The following is a 17,164-nucleotide window of genomic DNA, read 5'->3' as shown; positions in this document are numbered from 1 at the left end:
CAGGCTGCATATTTTATTTAATTCTCACAACAACCTTATGAGGTAGATACTATTATTCCCATTTTACAGATGAGAAAACTGAGGTTAAAAGTAAGTAAACTTCTAATGGTCCAAGAGCTAGTTTATAATGTAATGCTTCAAGGTTGGTGCCTTTAACCACTACTTATAATGCCCCCCAAATATATTTGCAACTCTCAAAATATAGGTTGTTGGTTGAGTGCTATGTTTTACTCAGAATGAGGAAACCTCAGGGCCTTAAAGAGGTTTTCTCGTCCTAAATGTTGATAGCTGTTTGTGGCTCAGTATTATCCAGACCTAGTAGGAAGACTATTTGTACTTTCCCCACACCAAAAAAAGCAAATATTTCTCTAACTCATTTCCTTTATGAGGGATAAATCCTGACTTGTGGAATCATAACTGCAAATAGTAAATTATGATTGGGGTGAAGCAGCCTGGCAAAGAGGAACACTGGCCCAGCCTCCTGGTTGTTCCTGGTTTGCCATCGCGTTTGCTCCCAGATGCCCACTGTTGTGCTTTCCAGTAGCAAAGAAAATTTGCTCATCTCCATTGCCTGCTAGCATTGGATTTCCTGCAACTGCCTCATTTTATCCTTAATTAGCCTCTCTCATATTATATATGACTTGCAAGACACTTCTGCTACACACTCAGAAGTTTGACTTTGAATCTTCAAATAAGATTATTCGGCAGACATAAGTAGGCCATTTCCATATCCCTTTGGCAGTCGGCAGCATTTGCTGTTATGTTCCTCTGCATGTGGTGAGATAGAGCTACGTCTGATACCTCCTGTGAATGGCAGTGCCAGCCTATTATGAGATTTCTCATCTCTGAATTCCTGCAGGATTCGCAGTCTTTAACACACTGGCTCGTTTTCAAGCAGTTTCATGTGTGAAGAGGCGGGAACACCAGTGTTTCTCCTTGAGAATCTGACTCAGGGTTGGGCAGCAGTGAGCTTAAAAAAGAAAGGAATGGAGAGGAACAAGGGGGAAAGGTGTTATGTCTGCCTTACCTCCCAAATTAGATTGTGGGCTTCTCAGCCCAGAGGTCAAATCTGTTTTTCCGATTGCCTTTAATGCTTATTAGCGTATTAGGCAAACGGAGTATGCAGTATATGCTTATTGCCTGAAGGCCTAGGTTTTACTTTAATTAATAGATTATGCCAAAAATATACCATTTCCATTCACTTGAACTTAATGCAACCCAAAGGAAGTAAAGTTTTCTGCAAATGTTATTGAAATGTTATTTACATTGAATAGAAGGTATCTCTAATTGGTTTTAGGTTGGTCACTCCCAGAACCGTAATCCTCATTACAGAGGACAAACCTCTGCTCTGGCGGTGCAGTGAAGATGGTTATGATAATAGAAGTGTATGTATTTGTAAAGCATAGGTGTTGTTCTGAGGGAAGTACTAAAACTGAAATCCTGCAAATGACTAAAATGCTGCAGCGACTAAAAGCTCGTGCTGGCCAGGAGCACTCGCCTTTGGCCCCAAGAAGGAGCCGGCGGCCCAGTGACTAGGATTGGGAGGTGTGCACTGCGGCACCCTTGTGCCTCTGTCGGAAATCAGTATACTCTGTCACTTGTGGATCTAGTTCTGGACCTTTATTCTGTTCCATCGAGCTATATCTTTTGCCTTTACTGTGCTGTGTTGATAACTAATAGCTTTATAGTAAGATTTAAAATCAGGTTAGGCCCTTCAGCTTTGTACTTCTTAAAAGTATTTGGATTGTTCTAGAACCTTAGCTTTTCCATATCCATTTTAGAATCAGCTTGTTTAATTTTACAAAGACAAACTGCTAGAATAATGATGGGGAGTGCATTAAATCTATAGATTAATTTGGGAAGATTGGTCATCTTAACATTGAATCTTCCACTCCATGAGCATGGACTATCTTTTCATTTATTATTTTTTCTCAGTCAACTTTCACAGTTGTAAGTGTAGAGGACTTAGTTGTCTTTCGCTGGGCTTATTTTTAGCTATTTGTTTTATTGGCATTACTATAAATGGAATTTATTTTCTTTTCTGTTTTCTGCTGGCATACAAGCATCCTTTTTTGTATTAACCTTTTATCTCACAAACTTATTATTTATTATTTCTAGTTCTTATGTAAATTCCCTAGGATTTTCTATGTATAAGTAATATTATCTGCAAATGGAGGTAGTTTTACTTCCCTTTTGATATTTGTACCTCTGGTTTTTTTTTTTCTTTTTCTTTTATATCTTATTTCAAAGCCCAGGACCTCCAGAACAGAGGTCCTTTTGAATAGAAATGCTGAAAGCAGGCACCCTTGCTTTGATCTCAGGGGAAAACAATTTTGTCTTTCACCATTAACTATGATGTTAGTGGCTGAATTTTTTTTATCCTTACCCAGGGATATGTTTATTGATTTGAGAGAGAGGAAGGAGCGAGGAGAGAGAGGGAAATATCGGTTGCCTCCTGTACCCACCCTGACCAGCGATCGAACCCACAACCTATTGGTGTACTTGGCGATGCTCTAACCAGCTGAGCCACCCAGGCAGGGCAGTGGTTGAATTTTTTATCGATGCACTTTGCAAGGTTGATGAAGCTGGTTTGCTTAGCATTTTTCATTAATAGATATTGAATGTTGTCAAATGCTTTTTCTCTATTAGTTGGAATAATCATATGGTTTTTCTCCCTATATTCTGTTAATCTTGTGAATAACATTGATTACTTTTAACCATACTAGGTCATGATGTGTTATCTTTTTTATATCATTGGATTTGATTTGTTAATATTTTGTTTAAAATATTGGACTCTGTCTTCATGAGGGTATTTTTCTGTGATTTCTGTGATAATTCCTTGTCAGGTTTTGTGTTAGATTTCTACTGGCCTCATAAATTGAGTTAGGTGGTTACTGTTCTCTCTTTTTTGAAAACTTTTGAATACTATTGTTTTTTCTTCCCTGAATGTTTGATAGAACTTAGTAATGAAACCAATGAAGTTTGCTTTTTGGGAAAATTTTTTTGCTGCCACATTTATTTTTATTAGGAAATAGAGAACTATTCAGATTTTCCTTTTCTTGTGTCAGTTTTACTACTTATCTTTTCAAGATACATATGCCTTCCACCTAAGCCGTGAAATTTGTTGGTATAAAGTGTTTCATAGTATCTTATTATTATCCTTTCAGTGTTCGTAGAATGAGCAGGAATGACCCTTTTTCATAGCTAATGTTTGAATTTTTTTAGCATTTCATTTTATTTCTTTTTTGGCTATCTCTTTACATCATTTTTTAGTAGTTGGTATATAGATTGCAATACATATACCTACGCTTCCAAAGACTATTTAAATATTGTACTGCTTTATATAAAAATGTAGAAAACTTGCAACTATATAGGTCCCTTTGTCCAGATACAACACCTTTATATGGTAGTTGTGATATATATAACATATACATACATTGAAAACCTGACCAGATAATGTTATATATTTGTTTTCCATATTTAGTCATATTTTGAAGAACTTAAGAGGAAAAAATAACATTTTATATTTACCCCTAGTATTTATCATTCCTGTTATGCTTCCTTCTATCTTGATGTTTCAGATTTCTTTCTGGTATCGTTTCCCTCAAGCCTGAAATGCTTCTAGCATTTCTGGTACAGTAGATCTGTTGTCAATGAATTCTCTTAGTTTTCTTTCATCTGACAGTGTCTTTATTCTGCCTTTATTCCTGCAGGATATTTTTGTTGGCTATAGAATTGTGGGTTGACAGACACATTTTCTAGAATTTTGATTGGGAGTACATTAAATTTACCAATCAATTTGGGAAGAATTGCCCTCTTAATGAAATGATGTTATTTCACTGTATTCTGCCCCCATCATTTCTTTTACATAATCTGTAATTACTGGAATCATTCTCTGTATATAATGTGTCCTTTCCTCTATCTCCTTTTAAAGTTGTTTCTCTTCCTCGTATATCAGCAGCTTGATTATGATTTGTAGGTGTGTTGTTGTTTTGAGTTTTATACTCTGGAGTTCACAGATTTTTGAATGTGTAGATTTGTTTCTCTCAACTAAATCTGAGAATTTTTCAGTCATTATTTCTTCAAATAGATTTTATGCCCTAGTCTCTTTTTCCTCTAATTCTGGGACTCCAATAACAAGTAACAATTATCTTCTGATGTTCTATGGGTTCTGTTCATGTTTTTAAATTTTTCTTTCTTTGTGATTTGCACCTTGAAACTTTATAGGCCATATCTTCAAGTTTACTGAGTCTTTCCTCTTTCATCACCATTATACTGTTGAGCCTATGCAGTGATTTTTTAAAATTTTCAGATATTTTATTTTGAAGGTTTAACATTTCTATAAGGTTCTTTTTTTATAGTTTCTATTTCTCTACTTAGGATTCTGCTTCTCCATTTATTTTAAATGTGTTTTCCTTTATTTCATGGATTAGTAATAGCTGCTTTATATCTGGTTATCATGATGTTGGCATTTGTTGATTGCTTTTCTCTTTATAGTTGATCACATTTTTCTTGTTCTTTGTGTGTTTAGCAATTTTGAATTGTGCCCTTGATATTATGAATATTATGTTATTTAGGCTCTAAGTCTCTGTTATATTCCTCTGGATATTGTTGATATTTTTGTTCTAGTAGACAATCAACACAATTAGAGCCAGTTAATTGCTCAGGGTACTGCCAAATGTTACAAGACCAGTCATATAAATTAGTTTTAATTTTTTGGATGTCTTGAGTCATGTTTGATATTTAGAGATGCATTCTAAAGATAAATAGTAAAATCATCTCAGTTGAAAGAGAAACTACTTGTTGATTGTTCCTCAGTTAAGAAAAAAGCATTAAAAGGGAAAAAGCATAGAATAGACAATCTGCCTTCAGCAGGGATCACTCCTAGGATAAGATGGTATGTGTACATTCAAAAAATAGTTACTGAACACCTCCTATGTGTCAAGTACTATTCTGAGCATTGGGAATACAGCTCTGAAGAGCATCGATAGATGCCATCCCCATCACCTTTTACATTCTCAAGGGCTTTACACCTGCAATTGTCACCTTTCTCTCCTGAATTAGTTTTACCTGCTACATAATATTACTACCATCTGCATATATGCCTGTAATAGCCTCCATATTAGGGAGGAAACTCCTTTGACCTGAAACCCCCTTTTAGTTACCTTTCCATTTCTCTGGACCCCTTTATAGCAAATTGATTCAAAAAATATCTAAACTCAGCATTTCTACTTCTTTTTCTCATTTTCTCTGAACACACTCCAATCATACTTTTGTGCTTACCAGTCCACTAAAATTGCCCTTTTCAGGTTCTCATTGAATTCCATGTTGCCAAATCCAGCGACCAATCCATAGACCTCATCTTTCTTGTCTTCTCAGTAGTAATTGACAGAGTGATTGCTATTCCTTCTTGAAAAGCTTTCCTCACTTGGCTTCTAGGACACCTATCTCCCTCTTAGTTTCCCTCCTGCCTCACTTGCTGCTGCTCCTTGGTCTGTTTTTTTCAATCCTCTAAATGATGGAGTACTCTAGGGCTTAGTCCTTGAACACCTTCTTTTTCTTCTCTATGCTCACTCTCTAGGTAAAAGCATTCTCCAATCCCATAGCTTCAAATACCATCTAAAATCTAACAACTCTTAGACCTCTCCTCTTACCTCAGACTACTCTACCCAACTGCTTACTCAGCATCTCCACTTGGATATCTAATAGACATCGCAAACTCAACATGTCCAAAACCACCCATCCCCAATATTGGATTAGTTTTTACTGTGTATGGTAACACACACACAAAGAAACAAAAATCACTTGAATGACAGAAATTTCTCTCATGCATTAAAAACAAACAAAAAAACTCCAGAGAAATAGAGGTAGACAATCTAGAATACACATGGCAGTCATACTCAGCAGGGGCCCAGGCTCCTCGCCTCTTGATGGTTTTCCAACTTTGGTGTGCCTCCTCTTTGTGTTGGTAGGAGGGAGGAATATAATGGTATTTCCCCGTTCTTTTAAAGAAATTTCATAGAAATTCTAGACAACTCTTCTGCTTACATCTCATTGGCCAGAACTTAGATTATGGCCACATCTAGCTGCAGGAAGGTTGGGAAATACAGCAGTTTTTAGATGGATGGCCAATATACTCAGCTAAAATCAGGATTATTTTACTAAAAAAGAGTAGGAACTGGACATTAGGAGGCGATTGGCTGTGTCTGCTACACTCCATGAATCTGGTCCTCCCCTTAGTCTTCCTGGTTTGAATAAATGTCACCTCCATTCTTACAGTTGCTTAGGCCAAAATATCTTAGGGTCATCATGACTCTTTCTCTCCTACTGTACATCTAATCTACCAGCAAATCCTTTTGGTTGTACTTGCAAAATATATCCTGAATCTGACAGCTTCTGACCAACTCCACCACTTTCATCTTCGTATAGGCTATGTACACCTCTCCTCAACTCCTGAAATTGTCTCCTGACTGGGCTCTCTGGTTCCACCAGTCCATTCTCCACATAGTAACATATAGTGTGTGAGAGTGTGTATATTTCAATTTGATTATTGAATGTTTTCCCCACTATAATTAGAGTAGGAACTTGGTCTGTTTTGTTCACTGCTGTCTTCCCTATCAGATAAGGGTGGCCAGGGCAGACGTCTTTGAGGAGAGGGAATTTGAGCTAATAATGAAGAGGAGCCAGCAATGCAAAAGTCTAGGAGTGCACTCCAGGCAAAGGGAACAGCTAAGTGGAAGGGGACCCTACAGTGGAAAAGAGCTTGTCATGTTTAGGGAACTTTTCCTGCACTGGGGGACAATAAGAAGCTCCGTATGTCTGGAATACAGCAAATTATAAAAAGAGTGGTACAAGATAGAGTGGGCGAGAGAGATAGGGCCAGATTATTATGTAGAGTTTTGCCTGACCCAGATGCAATAGAAAAAGTGTTGGGAAGCTCTAGATGACACCACAGGCAACTACTCAGTAACTACTAGTGGCACTCAGCTATTTAAAATTTAATTAACTAAAAGTAAATAAAATAAAACATTCAGTTTCTCAATCATACTAGCCACATTGCAAGTGTTTAGTAGCCACATGTGGATAATGGCTGCCTACTGAATAGCACAGCACAGCACAGCTAGAGAACTTTCCATCACAGAAAATTCTGTTGGACACTGCTGCCAAAGGAAAGCCAATCAAAGGAGAAATAATTCTTAGTTTGCTTAGCTTCTCTGTGATTTTCTCTTAACCCTAGAATCACTATTTTTCTATTTAAATGGAAATATATGTGGCACCTAGAAAATTAGCATGTGGACTGTTCCATATGCAAATGCTCGCATGGATGATTTTTACCTGTGACAGAAAAGATGGGAGAGACTGGTAAATCACAGCATTCTTAACCTCATTATAAATACATTGCAAATGTAAAAATGCAAAGTGCAGAAGTCGTAAATGTGAAAGTGGCTTTCAATTTGTTTTAATAGGTGTTTTCTGTGTTTGTAACCTAGGGATCTTGCTGCAAGAAACTGCCTGGTAGGTGAAAATAATGTTCTGAAAATCAGTGACTTTGGAATGTCTCGTCAAGAGGATGGTGGAGTGTATTCATCTTCTGGCTTAAAGCAGATTCCCATTAAATGGACAGCACCAGAAGCTCTTAATTATGGTAAGACTGGACTCTTTCTTTTTGGTGTTAAAAAATGGACTCTATCAGAACAAAACACTCAAAGCAAAGTTAGAAGGTACAGCAGAGCCCAACTTCGAATGAGGTATAAAATGTTCATACTTTGCACTTAAACATGAGTACCAACCTTAATTCATTGACCTTATTGATCAGATTACTGTATGTAAGACTGCTAGATTTGAAAGATGGATATACTTACAAGCATTTTTAAATCTGAGAATTCCTTTTTATCTGAAAAATTGTTTTTAAAAAATTTTAATAATTAAATTTATTGTGGTGAAGTTGTTTAACAAGATTATATGTTTCAAGCATACAGTTTTATAGTACATCATCTGTGTAATGCATTGTGTGTTCACCACCCAAAATCAAGTCTCCTTCCAACACCATATATTTGACCCCTTTTACCCTTTCACCACTTCCCCTTCTGGTAACCACCATACTGTTGGGTGTTGTCTGGGTCTATGAGTTTGTTTGTTTCACTTGTTCATTTGTTACTTTCTGTATTATATCCCACATATGAGCAAAGTCATATAGTTCTTGCTCTTTTTACCTCCGACTTTTTTCACTTAGCATGATACTCTCAAGATCCATTTATATTGTCAAAAAGGCTTTTTATGGTTGAGTAGTATTCCATTGTATATGTGGACTACATCTTCTTTAATCATCCATCAAAGGACACTTAGGTTGTTTCCATGTCTTGGCTACTGTGAATAATGCTGCAGTGAACATAGGGGTACATATGTCTTTACAAATAAATGTTTTTAAATTTGGGGGTAGATACCCATAAGAGGGATTGCTGGGTCATATGCTAGCTCTGTTAATTTTTTGAGGAACCTTTATGCTGTTTTCCATAGAGGTTGTACCAGTTTGCTTTCCCAGCAGCAATGAATGAGGGTTCCTTTTTCTCCACAACCTCTCCAAAACTGTTATTACTTGTCTTGTTGATAATAGCCATTCTAACAGGTGTGAGGTGGTATCTCATGGTGGTTTTTATTTGCATTTCCCTATAGCTAGTGAATTCAAGCATCTTTTTATATATCTGTTGGCCATGTGTATGTCTTCTTAGGAAAAGTATCTGTTCAGGTCCTCTGCCCATTTATTAATTGGATTTTTTGGGTTTTTTGTTGTTCTTGAGTTCTTTATATATTTTGGATATTAGCTCCTTATCAGAGGTATCATTTCCCAATATCTACTCCTATTTAGTTGGTTGCCTTTTTGTTGATGGTTTCTTCAGTTGTGCAGAAGATTGTTGGTTAGATATAGTCCCATTCATTTATTTTTGCTTTTACCTCCCTTACCTTTGGGGTCAAATTCACAAAAACCTCTCTGAGACTAAGGTTAGTATATATGTTTTCTTCTGTGTATTTTATTGTTTTAGGTCTTACATATAAGTTTTTAATCCATTTTGAGTTAATTTTTGTGTATGGCATCAGATAACAGTCTAGTTTCATTTTTTTGCATGTGGCTTTCCAGTTTTCCCAAAATCATTTATTGAAGAAGCTTTCCTTTCTCCATTGTATGTTTTTGGCTCCTTTGTTGAAAATTAGTTGTCTGTTTTTGTGTGGTTTTTTTTTTCTGGACTCTCAATTCTGTTCCATTGGTCTATGTGTCTCTTTTTCTGCCAATACCATACTATTTTGATTATTGTAGCTTTGTAGTATAACTTGAAGTCAGGGAGTGTTGATACATTTGGTTTTGATCTATTTTTCTCAGTAATACTTTGGCTATTCTGGGTATTTTGTGGTTCCATACAACTTGATGATTTTTTTGTTCTATATCTTTTTTAAATGCCATTGAGATTTTGATGGGGATCACATTGAATCTGTATATTGCTTTAGGTAATATGGCCATTTTAACTATGTTGATTCTTCCAATCCATGACCACAAAATATCTTTCCACTTCTTTGTGTTTTCTTCAATCTCTGTCAACAATGTCTTATGGGGCTTTTTGCTAAGTTTATTTCTTGGTATTTTATCCTTTTTGTTGCAATTGGGACTGTTTTCTTCATTTTCTGATATTTCATTGTTATTATATATAGACAATGAATTTTTGTACATTGATTTTTGTATCCTTAACTTTCTGTATTTGTTTATTGTTTCTAATAGTCTTCTGGTGGAGTCTTTAGGGTTTTTTCTTATACAGGATCATGTCATCTGTAAAATGTGACACTTTTACTTCTTCCTTTCCAATGTGGATTATTTCTTTCTCTTGCTTTATTGCTCTGGCGGGCCTCCAGTGCTATGTTGAATAACAGTGGTGAGAGTGGGCAGCATTGTCTTGTTCCTGATCCTAGCTTAAGAGCTTTTAATTTTTCAGCATTGAGTATAATATTAGCTGAGGATTTATCATATGTGGCCTTTAGTATGTTGAAGTACTTTCCTTCTATACCCATTTTATTATGTGTTTTAATCGTAAATGGATATTGCATCTTGTCAAATGCTTTTTTGGCATCTGTTGATATGATAGATGAGATTGGGTGGATTTGCACACATGTGGCTTTGTATTTTCCCCCCTGGTGATTGTAGCTGCTTGACTGCAGCCACCACCCTTTACTCTTTACTCTGCTTCTCCACTCCTGTCCCTGGGCTCAGCCTCAATGTGCACTGGCCACTCAGGTCAGAATGCTGCCTCTGCCCCTCCAGTCTGCTGGCTGGGGATGGCAACCCTATCCTCCACTGCTACAGAATTTCCTGGGGCTTCAGAGTGCAACTACAGCTCTCCTTTTTGTCCTTCCCCCTTCCTGACTCCCGTCCTTACTTGAATATACTCACCTTTAGATGTGTCAATATGCAGATCTCTCAGATGTGTTTGTGTGTTGAGCGGGGAGTCCTTGGTTGAATTATAGTTGTCCAAATTGTAACTTTAAGGGGAGAGACCAAGAGGTTATCTCACTCTGCCATGATGCTGATGTCACTATCTGATTTTTATGAGTCACATTATACCCAGAGTAAAAGTGTTGCTGTGGCTTTGGACCATTTCATTTGAATTTCTTATAAGTGGTCCAATAACCTCATCTAAAGTTAGGTTCCTAAAATATTAAAGCAATCAATTCTGTAGTTTCTCACTCTGAAAACTGACATGGTTTCTTAGCATCTCAGTCTCTGGAACTTATATAAATCTTGTGGAAAGAGAGAGATGGGAGTTACATTTTAAAACAGCAGGGATTTTTTAACTTGAATTTTTGTGTGTCATTGTAATTGGAAATAAATATAGCTTGCATTATCTGTGGTTGGAATGAAATAAATGGGCCATAACAAGATGGGTAGCAGCTCAAGAATTTTGAAAGAAAAAGATTGTGCTTTGAGTGAAATTATAAATTGCATTTTCATTAAGGGAAGCAGTATATGAGCCATGAGTTGGTGAATGGCTATAGTATGTTTTGAATTAAAACAAAAAATTACTTCATGAAAAATAAGACATTTATAAATGTCTGAATCTAATGCCTAAAGACAAATAAAACCTTTTTTTTAAATTGAAGTAAATTCATCTAACAAAATTAACCATTTGAAAGTGAATAATTCAGTGGCACTTAGTACAATTTATACACAATGTTGTACAACCCCTACCTTCATCTAGTTCCAAAACATTGTCATCACTCCAAAATAAAACCATTAAGAAGTTACTCCCCATTCCTCCCTCTCCCAGCCACTGGCAGCCACATACCTACTTTTTCATGCTGTGGATTTACCTATTCTGCATATTTCATAGAAACGGAATCATACAATATGTGACCTTTGTGTGTGGCTTTTTTCACTTAGCATAATGTTTTCAGGGTTCATCCATGTTGCATCATTACTTCATTCCTTTTCATGGCTGATTAGTATTCCATTGTATGAGTTTACCACAGTTTGGTTATCTATTCATCCACTGATGTATATTTCAGCAGTTTTACCTGTTGGCTGTTGTGAATAGCACTGCTATGAACATCTGTGTACATGGATTGATTTGAGTACCTGCTTTCAATTATTCTAAGTAAACACTAGGAAGCATATGGTAATTCTATGTTTAACTTTTTGAGGAACCAACAGATGTTTTCCAGATAAAGCTGCGGAATGTAATTGGTTTGGAACTTAGTTGGGGCAGATTCAGAAACCCGATCTGTTTTGTATTTTGTATACCAAGGATACTATGGAATAAACAAGTGTAGGTAGTTGTCATTATGAGAAATTGATGAAGCTGCTCTAGCTGCCAACAATGTTTTCGAATTTAACCTTCTACAGGTAGTAAGCCTCTCCCTTCATTTGTCTTCCCATGTGCTGCCAAGAGAAGCTTCTGTGTGCTTCCTAGTGATCACAGACTAATTCTACTATTCCAGTATTCCTCACATCTAGAGAAAACAGCAGCTCTGCTATTTTCCATAATAATTCTTCTCTAGGGTGGTAGTGTTATTACTCTAAGGCTATATTCCTAAGAAGATCAATCCCAGGATAAATGGTAGGACTGTAACCCTTGCATTTACACAGAGGTTTTCTTTAGATAACAAAACATCATTAAGAACCTTCTTGTTCATTCTTACAGCATTCTTGTGAGGGAGCTGGAACTAGACTGGGGAGACCCTAAAGGCTTACCGGGAAAATTCAGATCTCTAGAATTGGTTCTTACACCTGTTTCCTAGATTTTCTACATTATATTGCCTTTACAACTCCTCTTACTTTTAAAACTCCTCTTACTTTTAAGCAATTACGCCAAGTAAAATTCTCTTTCAATAAAAGTGTATTTTAGTTGAATTTCAAGCTGACAAGAGTATTTACAAATCAGAATTCTAATTCCAGATATCTCTAACAGCCAGGCCTAAAGCATTATATCTTTTAAAAAATATAGCTTTTATGCAATATTATTAGTTTCAGGTGTGAAATAGTGATTTCACACTTTTATACCTTAGTGTGATCACCCCACTAAATTCTAGTAAGCATCTGTCACCATGCAACTTATCACAATATTATTGATTATATTACCATCCACCGACCCCCCTCCCTTTTGATAACCATCAGTTTGATCTCTGTTTCTATGTGTCTGGTTTTGTTTGGTTTATTTTTTTAGATTCCACATTTAAGTGAAACCATACAGTATTTGTCTTTCTCTGACTTATTTCACTTATCATAATACCCTCTAGGTCCATCCATGTTGTTGAAAATGGCAAGATTTCATTCTTTTTCATTGCAGCGTAACATTACATTGCATGTATTTAGAGCACCTCTTTTTTATCCATTCATCTGTTGATGGATATCTAGGTTGCTTCCATATCTTCGCTATTGTAAATAATGTTATAGTGAACATAGATAGGGGTGCAAATATCTTTTTGAATTAGTGTTTCCATCATGTCTTTAGAAAAATGTCTTTTCATCTCCTCTGCTCATGTTTTGATTGGGTTGTTTATCCTTTTGTTATTGAGTTGTACGAGGTTTCTTATATAATTTGAATAATTTACTGTGTTTTCTATGATTTATTTATGGTTTCAGGTCTTACATTTAAGCCTTTAATCCACTTTGAGCTTGTTTATGTAGATGGTGTAAGAGAGTGGTCCGGTTTCATTTTTCTCGCATGCATCTGTCCAGTTTTTGTAATACCACTTGTTGAAGAGACTTTCATTACTCCATTGTATGTTCTTACCTCCTTTGTCATAGATTAGTTGATCGTATAAGTGAGAGTTTATTTCTGTGCTCTCTATTCTGTTCCATTAATCTCTGTTTCTGTTTTTGTGCCAGTACCATACTATTTTGATTACTGTAGCCTTGTAGGATAGTTTGAAATTAGAGAGCATGATACTTCCAACTTTATTCTTCTTTCTCAAGATTGCTTTGGCTATGTGGGGTCTTTTGTGGTTCCATATAATTTTAGGATTATTTGCTTTAGTTCTGAGAAGAATGCCATTGGTATTTTTATAAGGATTGTATTGAATCTGAAGATTGCTTTGGGTAGTATGATCATTTTATACTTGATATCAATCAATTATTCCATTCCATGAGCATGGTATATAATCTTCCATTTATTTGTGTCCTCTTCAGTGTCTTACAGTTTTCAGAGTACAGATCTTTCACCTCCTGGTTACCTTTATTCTTAGGTATTTTCTATCTTTTTTGATGCAGTTGTAAATGGGATTGTTTTCTTAATCTCTCCTTCTGATTGTTCTTTATTATAGGAACATGACAGACTTTTGTATATTAATTTTGTATTCTGTTTTTTACTGAATTCTTTTATAATTCTATTAATTTGGGGTGGATTCTTGAGGGTTTTCTCTATATGGTACTGTGTCATCTGCAAATAGTGACAGTTTTACTTCTTTTTTTCTTGTCTGTTGCTGTGGCTAGGACTTCCAGTACTATATTGAATAACAGTGATGAGAGTGGGCAGTCTTGTCTTGTTCCTGATCTTTGAAGAAAAGCTTTCGGCTTTTCATCATTGAGTATGTTGTTAGCTGTGGGCTTGTCATATGTAGTCTTTATCAAGTTGAGGTAAGTTCCCTCTATACCCACTTTGTTGAAAGTTTTTATCATAAACGAATGTTGAATTTTGTCAAATTATTTTTCTGCATCTACTGAGATAATCACATGATTTTTATCCTTGGTTTTGTTGATGCGATGAGTCACATTAATTATTCTGTGGATGTTGAACCACCCTTGTGTCCTTGATATAAATCACACTTGATCATGGTGTATAATCTTTAAAATAAAATAAAATATATATATATATATATGCACACACACACATTTATATATTTTTTTTTCTCTAAAATTTATATATACATATTTATTTTAGAGAGAGGAAGGGAGAGAAACATCAATTGGGTTGTCTCCCACATGTGTCCCCACCAGGGACCAAACCTGCCACCTCTGGGTGTACTGAATAATGCCCCAACCAAGCCACACCGGCCAGGATGAAACCTTTAAATGTACTGTTGAACTCAATTTGCTAGTATTTTGTTGAGAATTTTGGCATCTGTGTTCAATTCTTTTTCTTTGCAGTGTCTTTTTTGGGTATCAAGGTTAGGCTGGCCTCGTAGAATGAGTTTGGAACTGTTTCTTCCTTTTCATTTTTTTGGACTAGTTAGAGAAGGATAGGTACTGATTCTTCTTTAAATTGCTGGTAGAAGTCACCTTGAAGCCAAATGGTGGTGGGCTTTTGTTTGTTGGGAGTTTTGTTATTACTGTTTTAGTTTCATTGCTAGTAATTGGTCTGTTCAGATTCTGTTTCTTCCTGGTTTGGTCTTAGTAATTCCTAGAAACATAGAACTTACCAAGACCGAATCATGAAGAATTAGAAAATTTGAACATACTATTACTGATTCAATTTTACAAGTAATCAAAAATGTCCCAACAAACAAAATTCCAGTACCAGACAGCTTCACTAGTGAATTCAAAGAAGAATTAATAGCAGCTTTCTCAAACTCTTTCAAAAAATAGAAGAGGAAGGGACACTTGCAAATTTATTTTTCTAGGCCAGCATTATTTTGATATCAAATGTAGACAGGATGACACAAGAAAAGAAAATTACAAGCCAATATCTCTGATAAACATAGATGCCAAAATCCTCAACAAAATATTAGCAAACTAAACTCAGTAATACAGGGATGCAGCAATGGTTCAGTATCCACAAGTCAGTCACTGTGGGCCACCACATTACCAAAGTGAAGGGCAAAATTCATATGATACCTCAATAGATGCAGAAAGAGCTTTTAACAAAATTCAATGCCTATTAACAATAAAAATTTTCAACAAGATGGCAGAGAGGGAACTTAACTTAAAGATCAGATATTACAAACCTATTGCTAGTATCATATTCAATGATGAAAAGCTGAAAGGTTTTTCTCTAAAGTCAGGAATGCAAAACAGATGCCCAATTTCGCTACTTTTATTTAACATGGCGGTTAGGCAAGAAAAAGGAAAAAAGACAACCAAATCAGAAAGAGGTAAACTTGTCACTATTTGCATATGACAGTTACATTTATCATCTTTATATCCCTAAAGACCTCACCAGGAAACTGTTAGAACTAATCAGTGAATTCAATAAAGTTGCAGGATACAAAATCAGTATAGAAAAATATGCTGCATTTCTATACACTAGTAATGAACTGTCAGAAAGAAAAATAAAGAAAATCTCATTTACAACTGCATCAAAAACAATAAAATACCTAGGAATAAATTTAACTAAAAAGTAGAAAGACCTGTACACTGAAAACTATACAGCATTGATGAAGAAATTGAAGATGCAAATAAATGGAAAGATCATGGACTGGAGGAATTAATGCTGTTAAAATGACCATACTGCTCCTAGCAATGTACAGATTCAGTGCAATCCATATCAAAATTCCAATTGCATTTCTCATAGAAGTAGAGAAAACAATTCTAAAATTTGTATGGCACCCCAAAAGACCCAAATAGCCAAAACAATCCTAAGAAAGAAGAAAAAAGCAGGAGGCATCACATTCCCTGATTTCAAACTATACAACAAAACTATAGCAATCAAAACAGTATTACCCAAAGCAATCTATAAATTCAATGCAATCCCTATTAAAATACCAATGGCATATTTCACAGATCTAGAACAAATATTCCAAAAATTTATATGGAACAATAAAAAGACGCCGAATAGCCACGGCAGTCTTGAGAAAGAAGAACAAAGTTGGAGGGATCACAATACCAGAAATCAAATTTTACTACAAACCCACTGTAATCAAAACAGCCTGTTACTGGCACAAGAACTGACATACAGATTTATGGAACAAGACAGGGGACCCAGAAATTGAACCAAGCCTTTACACTCAATTAATGTTTGACAAAGGAGAAAAGAGCATACAATGGAGTAAAGACAGTCTCTTCAATAATTGGTGCTGGGAAAATTGTACAAGTACATGCAAAAAAACGAAACTAGACCACCAACTTACACCATACCCAAGAATAAACTCGAAATGGATCAAAGACTTAAATGTAAGTCACAAAACCATAAAAATCCTAGAAGAAAACATAGGCAGTAAAATCTTACACATCTCTCATAGCAGTTTTGCCAGTATATTTCCTAGAGCAAGGGATAAAAGGAAAAAGTAAACAAATGGAACTACATTAAATTAAAAAGCTTCTGCACAGCAAAGGAAACAACAAAAAGTATGGTGTTGCATAGAAACAGACACATGGATTAACAGAACAGAATAGAGAGCCCAGAAATAAACCCATGCCAACATAGTCAATTTATGACAAAGGGGCCAAGAATATACAATAAGGAAATACCAGTCTCTTCAACAAATAGTGGGAAAACTGGACAGCCAGATGCAAAAAAAGAAAGAAACTGGACCACTATCTTACACCATACACAAAATTTAACCCAAAATGGATTAAAGACTTAATGTAAGAAAACCATAAAACTCCTAGCAGAAAATATAGGCAGTAATCTTTACATCAGTCATGACAATGATTTTTTTGGACCTGTCACCAAAAGCAGATATAAATAAGTAGAAGTACCTCAAGTTAAAAAGCTTTTGCACAGCAAAAGAAGCCATCAACAAAGCG

General features: G+C 35.7%; 1 protein-coding gene across 6 annotated transcripts in view; it reads left to right on the top strand.

Moving 5' to 3' along the window:
* Positions 1-17,164, top strand: part of FER (FER tyrosine kinase) — a 315,987-nt gene that overhangs the window by 293,940 nt on the left and 4,883 nt on the right. For all 6 annotated transcript variants that reach the window (XR_013998437.1, XR_013998438.1, XM_081132190.1 and 3 more), the window contains one exon: positions 7,491-7,645. Coding sequence is in view for 4 of the 6 variants with exons in the window: in XM_081132190.1 (XP_080988316.1) it covers positions 7,491-7,645 (155 nt within the window). In the remaining 2 variants the exon portion in view is untranslated. The remainder of the gene's footprint in view (positions 1-7,490; positions 7,646-17,164) is intronic.

This window comes from Miniopterus schreibersii (assembly GCF_964146895.1).
Source record: "Miniopterus schreibersii genome assembly, chromosome: 3".
NCBI lineage: Eukaryota > Metazoa > Chordata > Mammalia > Chiroptera > Miniopteridae > Miniopterus > Miniopterus schreibersii.
Note: the sequence above shows the minus strand (reverse complement) of the source record. Positions and strands in the feature narration are given on the sequence as shown.